The sequence below is a fragment of the Strix aluco genome, chromosome 1 (genome assembly GCF_031877795.1).
Source record: "Strix aluco isolate bStrAlu1 chromosome 1, bStrAlu1.hap1, whole genome shotgun sequence".
Taxonomy (NCBI): Eukaryota; Metazoa; Chordata; class Aves; order Strigiformes; family Strigidae; genus Strix; species Strix aluco.
In genome coordinates, this window is record NC_133931.1 from 6,077,095 (window position 1) to 6,096,004 (window position 18,910).

Genomic DNA, 18,910 nt, shown 5'->3' on the forward strand with positions numbered 1-18,910 from the left:
AGAAATCTGATTCCATATAAATTTGATTTAGAGAAACATAAGTTATTGGGCTCAGGTCTACTGGATTTAGAAGCTGTAAGGTTATAAGAGGTCAGACAACACAATGTAGAGTCTCCTTTGGACTTATTTTCTATGAGTCTAGGAAAGTCCAAATTAGCTTGGCATACATCAGAAAATGCCAGCATTAATTTCTCTGTACTTTCTAAATCATGTCCAATTCTTGTTCTCCCAAAAAAGCTTATTGACTTGTTTTGAATGGCAATATAAATAAAGCCAGACTCCTTTTACTGTTGTTTGAAAGCTTCTGGGAACAGCATAGCAACAGCTAGGTGAACACAACAGCCAGAACAGCTGGTTCTCTGGGGTGTTATAAACACTTTGGGTTTCCTGTACACTGTGAAAAGGTTTTGCCTTCACATCCTGGGATGATAGATTTATATTCATCTATGAATAATTTGATGATAAAGACAGTGAATTTGCAGAGACTCTCAAGACATAACTGTGGAGACCTTGGTGGGACATAGGTGCAGCATTGACCATCACTGCAGTGTAAGTGCTGAAGTTGTATGTACCTCTGTATGGTGTACAGATTAGTATTGGAAACACTCTTTAGGAGTATATGAACTGAAACCATTTCTTTTCAACAGAACATGAAAAACAATAGTTTATAAAGGAAGAAAATGCTATTAAAAACCATGCAAAGAGAAGCCTATACAGTTAGTCTCCCATTACCACCGTGTTACCAGAGCCAGGTCCTTAAAACAAAAAAAAAAAAAAAACAAAGTAAGGTTAACCTTGCCATAGCTTTGTATTCATCCCAAGAACACAGCAGATACTCAATGCAGGAAAAAGTGGAAGAGAAATATTCTTTTAACTTTGTGATTGATCTGTAAACAAACAAGCAAAAATAACTCCTCAAAAAACCCTCTTGATTTGTTTTGCGTGACAGTATTGTTAAAGCCAGACTATCCTGAGGGACGTTTGAAAGGTCCAGTCACAGGGAACAGCTCAGCAGCAGGTATGTGAATGGAGTAGCCAGAATCACATTTGGTGATCATTTTAATTGCTGGGTTTTGCTCTGAGGAACTGAGTCCCTGGGATTTGACCTGGATCGCTAGTGTTGCTAAGCTCTTGTCCTCTGTGTGGCAGTGCAGTAAGACTCTCACAATTAGAAGTAGAAATTGTCTTTTCCTTCCTTCCTTCCTTCCTTCCTTCCTTCCTTCCTTCCTTCCTTCCTTCCTTCCTTCCTTCCTTCCTTCCTTCCTTCCTTCCTTCCTTCCTTCCTTCCTTCCTTCCTTCCTTCCTTCCTTCCTTCCTTCCTTCCTATATTCAAAAGGTTAAGAACCAAAAAACTGGAAAAATAGCCAGTTCTAGAAAGATAGCTATTCCTACTATGGCTTGCATTGATATTGCATCTTCTTGGAAGACTATGCTTTCAGTTTATAATGTAAGAGGCAGCTTACTGAGTAAATAAAACAAACAAAAAAAAATTGACATACAACATATAAAATTGAATGCAGTAAACTAGTACCCTGACTCTGCAAAGAGAAATGTTTGGGCAGGATCTTTTGTCTACCATTATCCTCCTGATTTTTCCAGTACCAGAATGGGCACTGGAGCTTGTGCGATTTTGGACAAGTCATTAAAACAGACTAGCACCCAAGCAATGTAAACACAGTGACAATATCTGTGTTATCCACACACACATTTTCTCTGTTTCTCTCACACAGACAATTTGCTTTTAGTCATGGCTTAGTTTGCAGAGTCACCAATCTGGAAACTACCTGCGTAATAAAATGTGAAAAATAAGCAGACTTTCAGCTAGATTGCAGTCCTAACCAAAAAATACCTGGCCATGAACTGATAAGTGATTCCTCTGGTATTATTTCTGGAGTATTTATGTTAGTATTACCAGTTTCATGGAAGCAGGTAGGGACCCTAGGAATAGATGAAGGCTCAGTTCTGTACTCTTTGTGCCAAAACATGGAGGTAAAATACAATGACTGTCTCTCGTTAAAGCAATTGTGAAACCAGGAAAATTGATATGCAGAGACTTTGCTGCTAACATGCACTTTCTGGGCTGCAGAGCTTTAGCGCAGAATTGCAGCCTAGAGCTGGAGTGCTCCAGCATGTCCTGGTGTGGGGGAGAAGCAGACTCTGGGATGTCTGTTTTCATTATGTGTTGAGGACAGAGGGTTTTCGTTTTGGGTTTGTGGTTCATTCCCCCACCCACCCAATCACCCATCTGGTATCCTGGTGTGACATGGCTGAGAAGGCTTCTTTTGCTAACAGAAAGGAGATGACGGACCATGGTTTATTATTTGAGAGTATCCAGCACCCTCTAGTGGATAATTTGGAACTCATTTTCTTTTATTTTTTTTTTCTGATTACTACATCTGCAGTAGTATATGCAAAACTTGAGCCTGTGCTCCTTGGTCTACTTCTTGGCCTCAAGTTGTGTAGCTGAGACCCTTTGTGCTAAAATATGTGGGTTTTAAAGAGTAAAAGCAAAAGTCTCACTGGCTTTATTTGGGGTAAAATAACTGAAAATAATAGCTTTAATAATAATTCTAAATCAAGAGGACTTTTTTTGTTTTATTGCTGTTGTTACTAAAAGGACTTAATCTAACACATGAACTGATTTCACTTCATGACACTGTCTTGATCTCAAAATGCCCTTTCCCTCCTCCAGCTGCTGAGCAATCCAGAGAAGATAGCAGAACAGATAAGCAAGGACCTTGCCTGGCTTTGCTCCCACCTTCTGGCCCTCTGGACCCAGTTCCTGGAGGTGGCAACGCTCCATCCAGAAGTCACAGCGTATCTGACTCAGGAACATCACATGCTAAGGGTAATATTAAGAAGTTAAAAACATGTTCAGTAATGGTAATCTTCTGATAGACATTAATGATTTTCCTGCATATATATTTCCAATATTATTTTGCCCATATGAATATTTATGTGAAATGGGGTGAGCAGGGCAAAAGGTGAAGAAGAGGTGAAGTCCAGGATTTGAATTTGCAGATTTCAATTTCTGGAATGAAAGCTGTTGCTTTTATGGGACCCAGGATCCTGTGTAAAATGAGTGCACTTTGAAGACCAGAATCAGACAGGGAAGAGGAGGTGGGTGGGAAGAGGTAGATATCACCTGTACTTACTAGATATCCATAAATCATAAACGTTTGTTTAAAAAAGCACAAGCATCACAATGACAAATAAACAAAAAGATTATTTTATCTCAACTTCTTTCACAAAACTACCATGAGGAATATAAACTTGTTCTCTTCACTATGTCACATAAATATATTTATCTAGTTGTTGCCTTTCTCCTAGTGAGGTGCACACAACAAAATATTAATATTGGTCATGTGGAAATTGCTTCTTGTACTTGATAATAAGGAAGGCACAAAAGCACTTGTCTTTTGAGCTAACTTTGTCAGATCTGCTTATCTGATTAGTTCAGCAAGTGCTGTGTCTTTTATTAGGACGTTTTTGGTTATTGACCAGACATCAGTTCAGCACATCACCCTGAACTGAACTCACAGTCCAATCTAATCATTGGAGTAGAGACATAGAGAAAAGGGTAGAATTTACCTTGCTTATGTTTAGGAGTCTACAGTGTAGGTATTGACATCTCAGCTTATATTCTGGTTCCTGTCAAAGTCAGTGGAGGTCTGGTTACTTCCCAGTGTGACCAGAACAACTCTCCCCAAAAGTATGGTTGAGCTTACAAAATGGAGGCGTAAAATTCAGGAAGAAGTGACCGATGCTGAGACCCCCCTGTTTAGTTTAAGAAGGTCTCCCCTGACTTTGAGAGGACCTGGGTGACTTTCAGGCAAAGGACCCAACTCTGTATGCTCCAAGCTCCAGCAAGGTGAATCGCAGTCTGTGGTTTGTTCCAGCGTCAAATGATGCTGACTGCTTGCTTGACCTTTGGCAAATTACATACCTTTGTGCCTCCCCATATAAACTGTGTGTAATGACACTTTCCCAGCTCTAGAAAACAGTTTGGGAGCTACAAATGAAAAGTCATACTATTAAGACACAGTCTTTTTGAAGGGATGATAGTTCTTTTTTTAGAAAAGCTGTTTGTTAAAGCACAGCTGGGATCTAGGGAGATGCCAAGATGCTATGACATATGCTTTTCGCTGCCATTTTCTGATGCTGTAACAAAGGTCACTTTTACAAATATTATTAGTAATGTATGGGCTGCAGTTTAACAGCTTAGTACATTTGATTGCATATTATGCTTGATTCATTTAAACTCAAAGCTTACTCCAGAGCAGATAGCAGCACTGAATTTTTTATAGCTTATTTCACACTCTGTGCTCTGCCAGCCACTTCAGATCTGTGGCTCTTTGTAATTGATTATCCAACACTGAACAGATCCAGTGTCCATGAAGAGATTTGAAGAGCTCTCGTTTGTATCATGACATAGGCAGATGTGTTTCTACCATGATAGGGCTTATTCTCCTCTGGGCTGATATATGACTTCCTTTAATCTCTTGGGAGTCACTGTGGATGTTCCCATTGAAGAGATGATCAATTATGAATTGTTCTAATTTCGTAACTCACTGCACTGCTGCTATGTGGTTTGAACGGTGGCAAAGGAAGAAATCTTCCCCACTTTAAGAACACAGGGGAAAATGGTAAATTTGACAGCTTTTAGAAAAGTAGTCAGAAGATGCACATAAGCAAATCTTGATTTACTGTCAAGAGACATTTCTTACCTCCCAGCAAAACAGGCAATAACACCAGCTGCTTTGTGCTGGATTGGGAAAGTGAAGCAGAATTGAGCTTTTCTTTTTTTTTTTCTGTCACCAGAGTGGTGCAACGCAGATGGAGCATACTAAGGAATCTGGTCCTGACAGTCACTGCTCTGTTATTAGTGTGATTGTACTTGGCACCTTTCAGGAGATCTTAGGTTTAACCTGTGTCTTTCTTCCTCAGGTGAGGAGATTCTCAGAAGCCTTCTTCTACACTGAGCACCAGAAACCCGCTGTGCTCACATTCCAGGAAGGCCTGTAAGTAACCCATTAACCCTTCTCTGTCACTGGAATGACTGAAAATGCAGTTCAATTGAAATCAAGACTGAGGTCTTTTCTGCTGAATATAGAGGAGCTTGATTTGAGAGAAGTCACTGGGCCTGTTCTAGCTCCATATTGTAAAACCATTGAAATCAGTGTGAAAAGTAAGCGACTCTGATCAGGCCCCAGAAATTATTAATTTCAAGATTCCTATATTCTACGGACACAGTCCAGGAGAGCTTTTCCCCACCTCTCTTCTCAGTCACAGTTGGGTACATTTCCCTTCAGAGCATATCTCCACCAACACCACCAACCTCAGAGCATGCAGAAACATATTTTTATCTTTCTTCAATTATCTTCCTAAACTCACGACACCAGATCCAGTACTGATACTTTTAATGGGAAATAACTGCTGATAAGCAACAAGAGCTTAACATTTAAAAATTTGCTTTTTACCCTCACTAATATACATTTATACATTTTTGGGGGTAGGCAGTCATGGATTTCTTTTGCTGTTTCGTCCAGCCCTACTTTGTGTAGCAGAAAGGATCTTTAAATGCAGACAGGAGTATTAAACAGCCAATGTAAAGCTGTGGATGTCCACTCAGCAGTGGAGGAGGGGAATGGGGAACTCCACCACATTAGCTGGAAGAACTGTGGGAGTGATGTCAGCTCAGGGCTGATAATTGACTGAGAATCAACAGTGAAAAATAGTCCAGGAAAACAAACGTTGCACTGAGCTGCATTCATAAAAACATGCTATAAAACATTGGCAAGGTAGGTTTTTCCTTCTACTTGACACTTCCTGCTTGGAACCAAGCTGGGCAGTATGTGGAGCCAATTTTAAAGCTACACCAAGGCAAATCCTGCCTTCAGTTTTAGCTAATGATCCCAAGTGGAGCACATGGATAATACTTAGGACCTGACCTCTGAAGGCAGAGTTTAAACAAAGATGTTCAGATTTGTATTTCTGAGTAATGAATGATGGCTGGACTATTTGTCCACTGAAAAAGCCTGTGACCATGGGTGGACCACAGCATCACCAGTGTGGAAACCCATCTTTCAGAAGGGTCTTAAAGAGGCCATGACATCAGGTCCTGTCATGATGATGAGACTTAAGTGAGACATCTGCTTCTGACCTAGTGCAAAGAAGAAAATTACTTTCTCAGAGCTGTGAATAGGGACATTAGGGCTTATTCAGAGTTGATGGAAAGGGCCATGACTTCATTAACACCATGGCTTTAGGGGCCCAGCTGAGCTCACTTAGTCCTCACATGTCAGGTTTTCAGGGAGTTATGTAGAAGGAAAAACCCCATGTGGAGATCCTGGAGTGAGGGCACAGACACTCATGGCCCCATTCAAGCAAACATAACCCTGCACAGGAGGAAGCCTAATTGCATGAAGTGCTTTTATTTCTCCAGGCAGCCCCAGAACTAGCCCGTTTCCTACAGATAAACATTATTTTTCCTCAGTGATTATGAAGGATACTGAGTTTAAAAAAAAAAAAAAATAGTAAAATAGTTTACAAACTTTAAAAGTTGGTCTATGTAGGTAAATTCAGTCCATACAGGTCTCATGGCAGAGTCCTGTTTTCTTTTTGATTTTGCTAGGTGATGTAGTTGGAAAAACAGTCTTGGCTGCCAGAGTATTATTAATGTCAGGGGTGGCAGTGGGGGGTATTAATTGCATTTGCAGAGTCTCCAGGTGAGATCAGCTCTCAGCATGCCAGGTGCTGCACAACCACCTCAAACATTAACAGTATTTTCCCCTGGTTCTTTCTTCCTGCTTACCAGACAAGAGCTTTTTCTTTTGCCTCCTGTACTGTTGTTGTGAGTTCTGTGTGACACCATGCACCTACATGCCTCACAGCATTTCACTGCTTAGATAGAAAAGGACACACTATTTTCAATAGGTTGCATAACATGCAGAGTGGGATCCTCTAGGAGGTGACATCCTCCCAATATTTTACAGAAAAAAAAAATTTCCTCACACCTTTCAATATCAATGATACATCGTTTGTGCCAGAGATTGGTCTTGAAGTAAGCTTAGTTTATTATTTTTACATGTGGTCTTTAGTAAAGTGCTGATGTTATTAATTAATATGTCAGTGAGAACTTTTATTATGGAGTTAAGAGTTAACTCTAAACACCCAGGTGTTGCTGCAGGCAAGAATGAGCAGTTAGCTGTTTCTGACTCCTGTCTGAGTCATGTTTTAACAACTAATGACTTGTTTATCTTTGAGGAAAAAATAACTGGCCTACAGGTAAGAGCAAATGATAGACAGCAACAATTGTGTTTTGATGTTGAAGCTGATATGCTGGTCTGAATAAGTTATTTGTGTCTGGACATAGGAATCTTCCATGCTGGCATGAATTACAAACCTGCTGTTTGAGTTTTGCTTCATAATGTGTAAAGTGTTTTTTTCCAGTTCGCTGCCACATGATGATTATCTGCCTTTTGCCAATGATAATCTGAAATACTGCCATTGTGCTGTCCTATGGTATCTGTGCAGAATTGCTTTCAGCTGATCATCTATGAAAACCTTGTTGCCTTCCTCTTTATTCCTTAGGATAAAGAAATTAATCAGAGTCAACACAAATAAATAAACTTTCTATTTGATGTTTTCCCTGTTTTTTGAGGAACGTGCTTACATAGGAAGGCTCATCAGAACTAAAAATTATTGTATTTGTTATAGCTGAACTCACATTTGTGTGCCAGTTTAATGTTATGTTCACTGATGAAAGCCAGGTAGCATTTTACATGGCCCAAAAGATGGAAACAGTTATTTTAGTTCTGCTAACAGGCAGTGGCTGAATTGATGTGTCTTAGCTCTTCCAAATACATACGTAGCTGAGATATTGCAGGGTTCTGAGGACTGCTGAAAGTGAGATAGAGGGCCTGCCATGCATCTTTCTTGGCCTTGTTCCTCCCTGTACTGCTCAACCAAAATTTTATTATTGTTTCCTGCATCTGTGTTTTGAAACCCTTGTCACAACCAGAATGACAGACCTCTTTTTCTGACCAGAAAGCCCCTGAGGGATCCAGTCTCAGCCAGCTGCAGTGACCCCTGAGAGGACAGCAAAGAGTTATGGTAGTTAGAAGAAGCCCGTGGCAGCAGCAGCTGGAACAGTTTCAAAAAGAGGTTTTGCAGTGAGAGAGTGTGCAAGTTGTAGGTATCTCCAACTGAGAGACAGAAATCAACTCATGTGAAACCTCCTTGGAGCACTGGGTACCTCCTGTCCTCTTAAGCACATTTCCTCTGTTCTCTGTCTGCACAGCCAGCTTTGCTGCTGGGTTGGCAGGAGTGATGGAGACACAATGTGGTAACTACTCAAACACTCAATTACTTTTGTGCTTTGTTGCCAGGATCCAAAGTCATGGACAGATTTCTACAGAAATTCGTAATTCTGAATACTTCACCAGCATGCCCCCGCTTCCAGCAGAATGCCTTGACATAGATGGGGACTGGAACACGCTCCCAGTTATATTTGAAGATAGGTACATGGATATTCCTTGCAAAGGTGAGCAAAACACCACAAGGTACAGCTTTATGACACAGCTTGAGCTGAGGGAGGTTCACTTCCCCAGCCCAGGGTAAGTGATCTCACATCCATTGGACTGGCTGCAGCTTGGATCAGAGTGTGGTCCAGTATGTAACAGCTGAATGCTTGTGTTTTCCCTATTAGCAAACTAGAGTATTGCCTGTAGCTTCATAATTTTCATCTTCAAAATAAGCTGTTTAGTTACAAGAGCTGGAAGCAAAATCTAGAAAGAGAACAAAACCTTTTGGATTTTTGTTACAGTACAAATTTAAAGGAAAAACAGCACTATGAATTTCATCCCCAGTGTGACATCTAGTGGTAAGAAAACTCAGAACAAAACCACAATTCCAGCATGAAGCCCAACACTGTCCCTGAAAGGCAGAATTGCTTTAAAAAATGTATATTTTCCTTTAGAGTACCCAAATCAAATTTTTAATTAAGAAATTATTTAGGTCCACAGATTTGTAGCAAAACCTCATAGCCCTTAGTTCCCTTTTCTTTTTACTCAACTATTAAGATTAGTAAGGAAGCAATATGTATTAATATTATAGGTGACCATAGTCTTGTAAATCACAGAATCATCTAGGTTGTAAAGGACCTTGAAGATCATCCAGTCCAACCATTAACCTAACACTGACAGTTCCCAACTACACCATATCCCTAAGTGCTATGTCAACCCTACTCTTAAACACGTCCAGGGATGGGGACTCCACCACCTCCCTGGGCAGCCCATTCCAATGCCCAACAACCCGTTCTGTGAAGAAATACTTCCTAATATCTAGTCTAAACCTTCCCTGGCACAACTTGAGGTCATTACCTCTTGTTCTATCGCTTGTTACTTGGTTAAAGAGACTCATCCCCAGCTCTCTGCAACCTCCTTTCAGGGAGTTGTAGAGGGCGATGAGGTCTCCCCTCAGCCTCCTCTTCTCCAGACTAAACAACCCCAGTTCCCTCAGCCGCTCCTCATACGACATGTGCTCCAGACCCTGCACCAGCTTCGTTGCCCTTCTCTGGACACACTCGAGTCATTCAATGTCCTTTTTGGAGTGAGGGGCCCAAAACTGAACACAGTAATTGAGGTGCAGCCTCACCAGTGCCGAGTACAGGGGTAAGATCCCTTCCCTGTCCCTGCTGGCCACGGTATTTCTGATACAAGCCAGGATGCCATTGGCCTTCTTGGCCACCTGGGCACACTGCTGGCTCATGTTCAGCCGGCTGTCAGTCAACACCCCCAGGTCCCTCTCTGACTGGCAGCTCTCCAGCCACTCCTCCACAAGCCTGTAGCACTGCTGAGGGTTGTTGTGGCCCAAGTGCAGCACCCGGCATTTGGCTTTAATATGACCCGTGGTTCAGAATTTCCACTCTTTCAGAGTAATCCAACTGCCTAAATTTTGACAGTGCTTATTACAGATATTTCAACTATTAAACTGAGTTTTAAACTGACTCTACAGGCAAGAGCTATACTATGAACAATGTCATATTACAGCAGGAATACCAAGAATGTCAGCTTTGTTTTGCTTCCTATGCTGTAAAAAACTAATAGTTTAGATACACTGAGGATAGATGGATATACTGAGGAAAGTATATTTTATTGGTATTGTCTTCTTTGGCCTTAACTATAGCTGTTTAGTGAGTACAATTCTAGTTAAATGCACTCTGGCATTTGCATTTGTAATATGCCTCCAATGCATGTATAGTTTATATAATATAAATATACATAATTTTTTTAGGCTTTACAGTCACTTTTCAATGTCCCATACCACCTTGGGGTATTTTGTTGTGTTCTTGCAGGTACTACTTCTTTTTTCTTTTTTTCTTTCTTTCTTTCTTTCTTTCAGATCAGAGTTTGGAAGTTTTCCCAGAATTTGAGATTCCTGCAAGTACTCAAATGGATATAATAGACGACAATGAAGATTTTGCATCAAATGATGACATTGCAGTAAGGAAAGGAGACTTTGGGAAAGGTACTCTGCTAATACACACAGACAGGATAAACAGGAATCCCTCCTGCATATACAGTGGTACTGAAGGTGCTGCTTATACAGCTAAGGGTTTAAACCAGCACTCCACATCTCAGGTATGTACAGCGATCAAAGAAGGCCAAAGGAAACCTGAAAACATTTTTGTTTCAAGTAAGGAAACAACTTCTGACTCAGAGCCAGGCAATACAGAATGCACATCAGAAGACTTTAAAACACCCGAGGAAATGTTATTAAAAGACAATAGACTTGTGGCAGATGTTACCTATGGAGATAATAAACCTAGCAATAAGGATTCCCACAAAAGTGAGCCCGTGTTAATTGTCAGTGCTCAGTATGAGTGTGGAGCATGTGGAAGTGATGGCTTGAAAGCCAGGACTGAAATACATAAAATAGATGAATCTAGTCATCCCGAGAATAATTTCACTTCATCTGAACTTGCACTGAATGAATTAACTAGTCTTGAAAAAACAGGAGATCCAGACAGCAAAGTTCTGCTCCCTGTTTTGAAGGCTTTGCCCACACACAGCTTTGAAGTGAAATTGTTCACAAAGGAGCAACGGGGTGAGGAGTGTGAAGAATTTACACTGATGTCAGGGGTTATAAAAAGATCCTCCTCTATAATATCTGATTCAGGCATTGAAAGTGAACCCAGTTCAGTGGCGTGGTCTGATGCTCGCAGTCGGGCACTGGAGCTGCCCAGCGATCGAGAGATTCTGCACCACTTGGTACGAAGGCATGCCATCCACCGAAATTCCCTGGAGGGTGGCCACACAGAAAGCAATACCAGCTTGCCCAGTGGGATCCAAGCATCACTCACATCCATCAGCTCTTTGCCCTTTGAGGAAGAAGAGAGGGAAGTGGAGCTTACCAAACTGACAAAATCTGTCTCAGCTCCTCAGATCAGTAGCCCAGAAGAGCCTGCAGAGGAGGTAGATATATCCAAACACAGTGAAGCAACCTTGGGAGATTCAGGAGGAAACTTAACAAGTTGCACAGGAACAGAGGGTGGAGATGGAAAATTAATCATGGACTTTTCTGAATGTCAAGCTACCACCGAAAGTGGACAACTAGAACCAAGAGGACATCCCAAACCCACCATCAAACACAGTAGCAGTAACACTGAGTTACAAGGGGAGGAGGAGAAGGAAGGTTTTCCAGAGACCTACTGTAGTTTGGAAAAGGCAAGACCACCCATTTGTCCAAAGCAGCTCCTAGATAATGTCTCTGAGTGCCAGTCACTGGACAGAGATGGTGAGTGCAGCTTAAAAACACCAAGGGCTTATAATTACTTGGAAAAAAATATAGATAAGTTTGACACATGCATTGAGGATCCAATGGATAAACTTAAGCCAGACAGTTTAAAATTACAACAAGGCTTTTACTCCAATAGTAGAATTTCAGGAGAGGAGGATTTCTCACAAAGCATAAAGCTGGTACCAGATTTTTGCTATCCTGTTCCACCTCCTTCAGAGACTTCAACAGAATTTGGCTCAATGCAAGGAGAGTGTGGTAGCTCTCTTGCTGATGAGAGCCCAGCAGTGTATGCAGAAATGCAGGGGTTACAAGAAATTGAGCTCAACGACTCACCTGCCTCAGCAGACCCTTCTGCAGGATCCTACCAGGCTGAATATCCTCAGGAACCCAACAGCCAAGAGCATAAACTTGTAGCTAATGGCACCAGTTTTCATTTGGCAACAACGGAGGGAGTAGCCCTGGAAAGCAGAAAGGCTGTTGATGTGGTTAACCTCTCCGTCTCTTGCACAGCCACGTGTCTTCCTTTTTCTTCTGTGCTCAAAGAGACCCCTGCTATGGTTGGCTTCTCTGCAAAGCAGGCTGCATTCCCCATCACACACCAGCCTCTGGGCTCTTTTGGAGTTGTCTCTTCTAATTCAAATGAGATGGATGAAGAGACCAATGAAAGGATGCTGAAGTAAGAACGTCTAATTACTGTCTTCATTAATGTTACTGTAGTGCCAAGAGACCCTGAAAAGTTCAGGACCCTAATACAGTAAGCTTGCGTTCAGAGACAGTTGCTGCCTGAGGAATTACAGTATAAATAATCCAAATAGATAAATGGTTTATATAGAATAAATAATCTAAATAGACAGGAATGATGAAAACACAAGAGACCGAGATTGTCAAAGACATTAGGTCCTTAATCCTCATGAAATCAGTGGTATTTAGGTGTCTAAATGATCTTTAAGACCTGGCCCTCCTTCATGAAATCAAGGTTACTCAGACTTGAGTACTGATCCCAAATAGTCAGTTCACTATGACAGTGCCATAGATTGTTTTTCTCTTCTGATTAAATAAATGCACTCAGATGTATTATGAATCAGGAGCATAGGCTGGCTGGTAGGGTCTCAACTTCAGCTGCTCAAACCAGAAAAATGGCAGAATTGGCATCCTGGGTAGTTGGAGAAGAGGCTTTTTCTTTTTTTTCCTTCTTCATTGCCCATGACAGAAATGCCCCATTGTTGCCTTGATGTCACAGTGGCCCATTTCACAGATTGGCACACTAACACATGTATACTTCCCTTATATTTTGGTGTCTCTGCTGTGCTGAAGGAAAACAGTAGCACGGGAATTTCTCAACCCATTCAGCTCCCCAAAATGTTAGCTCTCTGCATGTGCATTTTTTTGCTACCCAAGGCTTTATTTTTATTTTTCTGAAAGCATCTTGATGTTTTTTTATAGATCCTGATGTAAGTCCTGCTTAATCTAAGCTCAAAATTTGTGCACATGAATCCAGGGCCTCTGGGTCCATGGCCTGAATGCTAGATTTTTCATTCTTGTGTCCCTTTAAAGTCAGTTGGGCCGATGTAAGTAATTGTTTACCATTATATCAAGTGGCCTTAAACTATTCTCAAGCTTTAAAGCTTTATATTTCCTAAACTCATCCATCCCAGTTTTCTACGTAATTCTACGTAGTGATTCTATGTTGTGATTATTAATTCTTAAAAACTGTGGATAAGTTTTGGTAAGTCAAAAAGCCACTGAAGAGTTTGGTATCTTCAACCAGCAGAATGCTTCAGGGTGAACTCATGTGTCAAATTTTAAGTCTCGAATAGGAAAGGGGTTAGCTTAATTTTTCAGCACTGAACTGCTCTTCCTCTTAGCTATGAAATGTTTTCAGAAGAAGCTGAAACCAAACCAGAACAAAAGTATCTACCATATGAGGTGCATCCTTTAACTCCAAACTTTATGCTGATAAATGGATCTGATGTTAGCAAAATTATACATTTTGCATTTTGGTATCTATAAGGCTGATGACATTAAGATGCAAAATTGCTAATTCTATATCTTAGTCTCATTGTTATGGGCCACCAGAAAATTATTTTTTGTAAATCCTTCATTCCTCTGGCAGGTATGAGGTGCTAATACACTTTAGGTATCCCCTGAATGTAGCCAGATCAGAAACATTTTCTCCCCTGCATCTGCATTTCTCTCAATCAGAATATATAAGGAATAGTAACCAGGTCTCCACTTGAAAGTTGCAAACATAATTTCTTGCAAATACCAGCCTCCTCATTTCTAGTTTGAAGGTTTGATGTTGAACACACAGTTCTATTGTGATTAATTAATGTATTCTCCAGTTTTTATCAGGCCAAAGAAAAATTTAAAAAAGAAATGAAGATTGAAGGATTTCTGTACAGTGACTTATCTGTACTAGCTTCTGATATCCCATATTTTCCACCAGAGGAAGAGGAAGAAAATTTGGAAGATGGCATTCACCTGGTTGTCTGTGTCCATGGATTGGATGGTAAGGCCAGGAGGAATTGCTGTTTGCAAGTCCTTTTGGTGTAAACAAAAAAGGGCAGATATTCAGCAAGTATGAAAGACTGGAGAATCTAAGGAAAGTATTTAACTTAATTAAGTATTTAGTCCTTATTAAGTTAGAGGGAGGCTCTGCAGAGGGATTTGGACAGGCTGGAGCAATGGGCTGAGGCCAACTGGAGGAGTTTCAATAAGACCAAATGCCGGGTGCTGCACTTGGGCCACAACAACCCCCAGCAGTGCTACAGGCTTGGGGAGCAGTGGCTGGAGAGCTGCCAGTCAGAGAGGGACCTGGGGGTGTTGACTGACAGCCGGCTGAACAGGAGCCAGCAGTGTGCCCAGGTGGCCAAGAAGGCCAATGGCATCCTGGCTTGCATCAGCAATAGCGTGGCCAGCAGGGACAGGGAAGGGATCTTACCCCTGTGCTCAGCACTGGTGAGGCTGCACCTCGATGACTGTGTTCAGTTTTGGGCCCCTCACTCCAAAAAGGACATTGAATGACTCGAGCTTGTCCAGAGAAGGACAACAAAGCTGGTGCAGGGTCTGGAGCACATGTCGTACGAGGAGCGGCTGAGAGAACTGGGGGGGTTTAGTCTGGAGAAGAGGAGGCTGAGGGGAGACCTCATTGCCCTCTACAACTACCTGAAAGGAGGTTGCAGAGAGCTGGGGATGAGTCTCTTTAACCAAGTAGTAAGCAATAGGACAAGAGGTAATGACCTCAAGTTGCACCAGGGAAGGTTTAGACTAGATATTAGGAAGCATTTCTTTACAGAACGGGTTGTTGGGCATTGGAATGGGCTGCCCAGGGAGGTGGTGGAGTCCCCATCCCTGGAGGTCTTCAAGAGTAGGGTCGACATAGCGCTGAGGGATATGGTGTAGTTGGGAACTGTCAGTGTTAGGTTAATGGTTGGACTGGATGATCTTCAAGGTCTTTTTCAACCTAGACGATTCTGTGTGTGATTCTGTGTGTGATTAAATATTTGCTCTAAGAAATGGGTGCTGCAACTATTTTTGTTGTTTAAACAGAATTCTACATCAAAGTACATCAGTCCTTCTGTGTACAGGAGGAGTGCATTACAGTAACTCTTGTCTTTCCACAGATGCTTCGTTGTTTTGCAGTATGTCACCAGGATGAAAACATTATTTAAACCCCCCCAACACTGTTATAGGGTAGACAATGGCCAGCTTTAGAAAGTGAGAGAATAAAAATTATTATTCACTGCAGAGGAAGCATGGTCTGGAATTTTTTACATATATGCTTTCTAAGCAGAAAATAGATATGTTAAACTTGAAACTCCTCTTGAAAAATTATTGGTATCAATGGGAAAGGAGTAGATGTTAACCTTGAAACACAGAGAAGGAGGGGTAGAGACTCTGAAATCTCAGGCGTTCTCAGAAAGGTAGAAAACAAATGCTTGCTGGCTTGAGCAAGGACCACTTGTCATTCAGTATCTCAGTGGCAGTAATGTCCTTCTCATGAGGTGGAGGTATCTCCTTTTCCAACAAAACATTTCAGAAGACTTTGGAATTTCCTAGTATGGGATGGGGCTTCTCCGAAATATTAGGAGCCTGATAGTATTTCAGGACTGTCTCTAATTGCAAATACACAGAGGCAGGCTACTCTGCCTCTGAAGGTACAGCCTTGTACCCCAGCACATGTGCAGAGGTCCCTGGCAGGGCTGCAGTGTTCTGGGAGCCTCACCAGCTGTGAAGGTAGAAGGACAGACCTCAGCTTTTTGTCTTTTTGTCTTACCTCTGTTGTTCAGCAATCAGGGGGCAGAGTTATTTTGGGCCTGAACTTTGCCCTTTCTTCCCCACCATTTATGCAGTCCCCAGCAGCAGGAGGTTAGGTCCAGACCCACCTTGTGCAGGCTGTGGATATTCTTGATCTCCCACTGTTTAAATGCATGATCCTATGGTGTTGTGAGCTGCCTTAGCAGCACTTAGCAAGAGCTCCCTGGTGTCAAGGTTTATAGAAAGACATGTATTAAATTGGCTCTATATTAGTTATTTTTCTGTTGATTTACATTTTATAAATATGTTACCTGTTATTTCTAGGTAACAGTGCAGATCTGCGGCTGGTAAAAACTTTTATAGAACTGGGACTCCCTGGTGGAAAACTGGACTTCCTAATGTCTGAAAGAAATCAGGTAGTACAGAGCTAATTTCTACCTTCCTTTAGATCTGCTACAATCTGTTGACATTGCAGAAACAAGCCTTCAGCAAAGCTTTTTCACCAGCTGAATGAAACAAAAGTAGTGGGGAATTCAGGGAATTTTATGTAGTATTTAGTACAAAGGCCTGGTCTTTTTTTCTGTCTAATCAGACAGAGTGTTCAAACCCATCAGAAAATATTCCTAGCATTAAAGTCAAAGTCAATGACATTAGCACTTACAGGACTAGAACTTAGGTGAAGAAAATTGATCTATTCTGTCAGTTTGCAAACTTAACAACCTAGTGTCTCTGCTTGTTGGATGCCAGGCAATACAGCATGCACAGAAAGCAGCAACTTTAGTGATGCTAAATTCTCTGGAGGATGTGGAATATCCAGCAGGTGTTGTCAGCTTCCTTTGCTGCATCAGCCATTGTTTTTCCTGTTGCAATGCTTATGAGATTTATTTCCTTGAACAATAAAAAAACACCCTCCAGAAAAATCCATTGTTAGTCTAGGCAGAGAAACAGAAATTAATTCTGTGCTTTGCTCTGCAATGAACCCATATTTATGATACAGAAGCCTAACTTTATGTACAAGATAAGATTTCTAGTTCCCAGCCAGAAACATTCTGATTTGAGTCAAAACTTTCCAACCTTCTTTGTTCAACAGCTTTTATATTTTGAAGTGGCCAGTTGGTGTTAGTCTGTGAACTTGACACCTTCCAGTGCACATCTCTAACGGGAGCAGACATGCACAGTGAATGTAAGCAAGATGAAAATAATGAGGAGTCCACTTCAGACGTGCATCAAAGCCTCTTCTCATGTTTTCAGAGAATGAAACATCTTACATGTCTATTTAACATTATTCAGAGCCCATAATGGGAACTTTTAGTGCTCTTATAGTCTGAGAAGGTGAGAAAGTTCCCATGGCACTGGAAATGGAACCCATGTGGTTTGATGTCTGTTTGCATGCTGTAAAGCATCCTGTCACCCTTTTTTCCTTGCTCTGAGAACCGCACTAAAAATGACCCAAGAAATCAATAGTTTAGCTGAAGTTTGCCTCATAGAGGAAAATGCAAATCACTTTTTTTAGCATTCATTTGTGATACATTTGACAAGCTCAATCAGGCTGAGATGATACTAAAAGATGGAGATATAAGCAGGTGAAATATGATGCTTGATGTGTTTTGTTTATGATTAATGGTTATGATTTTTCCCCTTTTAAACAACCTGAAAGATTTGGGATAATCAGGCTAGGAGGAAATAATTAATTAGCAATGCAGACAAAACAAACAGGCAGAAGGTTAGTGGACGGTTTGTAGTTTATGAGAGCATTTATTTTAAGGCTGTTTTGCAAAGTGAATATACTCATGTTTTCCTTTGCAAGAGCTTCAATTAGCAAGATGAGTTGTGTCACAAAAGCATTAATTACTCAAATGTTTGCTCTGAATAGCTGTTCCAACATTTGATGATTGTTTTTGTGGCATCTCATTAGTTATGAATTTGATTTAGAGTCCTGTTGGATTGCCAAATGACACAGTTCTGAATAAGATCTGCCTGCAATTGTATAGGCTGGACAATATATTATTTGTTCTATTGTGTCACGATTGGCAGTACTGTTGCAAGCAATAAATGTCTCTCTCTAGCACTCATTCTCTTACTGATAACTGTTGAATAGCAAACATACAGCATTTCATTAAGACAGCCAAATAATTTTTTTATTACATCTTTAGCATCAGCATAACTGTGTGTCAGTCTGTAATGCTGTAAACTATTTTATCATAGTAATCTGTTAAATCCTAAATGCTAAAAGCTCTTCTTCCATGTGCAGAGTGCGGCATCTAGAGCAGCTGAGCATTAGCAAATCTCACCAGGGTCAAGTCAGGCTGCTTTAAACTAATACTTATTACGCTGGAATCACTCAGCCTAATATTTTTAATCTTACTATTAATAAATAGTAGGTCTGGGTTTATCCTATCATGACATGTGTCAAAGTTAGAGGCACAGTCAGTAGAGAGAGAAGCAACCATAGGAGTAATTTAATCCCATTAAAAATATGAGTCGTCTTCTAGAGGGCCCAATTTCCACATGGGCTTTGATGATAGATATGTGACCCACACTGACCCATGGTATTGCTGTTAACTGTTGATGCTATGTGAGAAAGTAAATACTTGTGTTGATATAAGTTTGCAATACTACTTGGAAGCTATTTGCTAATAAACTGAAAAGTGAAACTTCATGACTGTTTTCAAAGGAGAACTTCAATTTTTAGAGGACCTGGAGACTGAGAAAAGTCCCCCCCCTTCCCTTTCAGCACATATAAAGAAAATTTGGACTGGTTATTAAGTTTCTACTTGCATTTTACTTTGAAAATAACATCAGTCTGCAATAAGTGCAATATATTTTAATTCACCGACTCATTCCATTTTTC

General features: G+C 40.9%; 1 protein-coding gene across 2 annotated transcripts in view; it reads left to right on the top strand.

Moving 5' to 3' along the window:
- Positions 1 to 18,910, top strand: part of FAM135B (family with sequence similarity 135 member B) — a 250,570-nt gene that overhangs the window by 221,252 nt on the left and 10,408 nt on the right. For both annotated transcript variants that reach the window (XM_074833913.1, XM_074833819.1), the window contains 6 exons: positions 2,693 to 2,848; positions 4,948 to 5,021; positions 8,391 to 8,545; positions 10,405 to 12,478; positions 14,145 to 14,311; positions 16,384 to 16,475. In XM_074833913.1, coding sequence (XP_074690014.1) covers positions 2,693 to 2,848; positions 4,948 to 5,021; positions 8,391 to 8,545; positions 10,405 to 12,478; positions 14,145 to 14,311; positions 16,384 to 16,475 — 2,718 coding nt within the window. The remainder of the gene's footprint in view (positions 1 to 2,692; positions 2,849 to 4,947; positions 5,022 to 8,390; positions 8,546 to 10,404; positions 12,479 to 14,144; positions 14,312 to 16,383; positions 16,476 to 18,910) is intronic.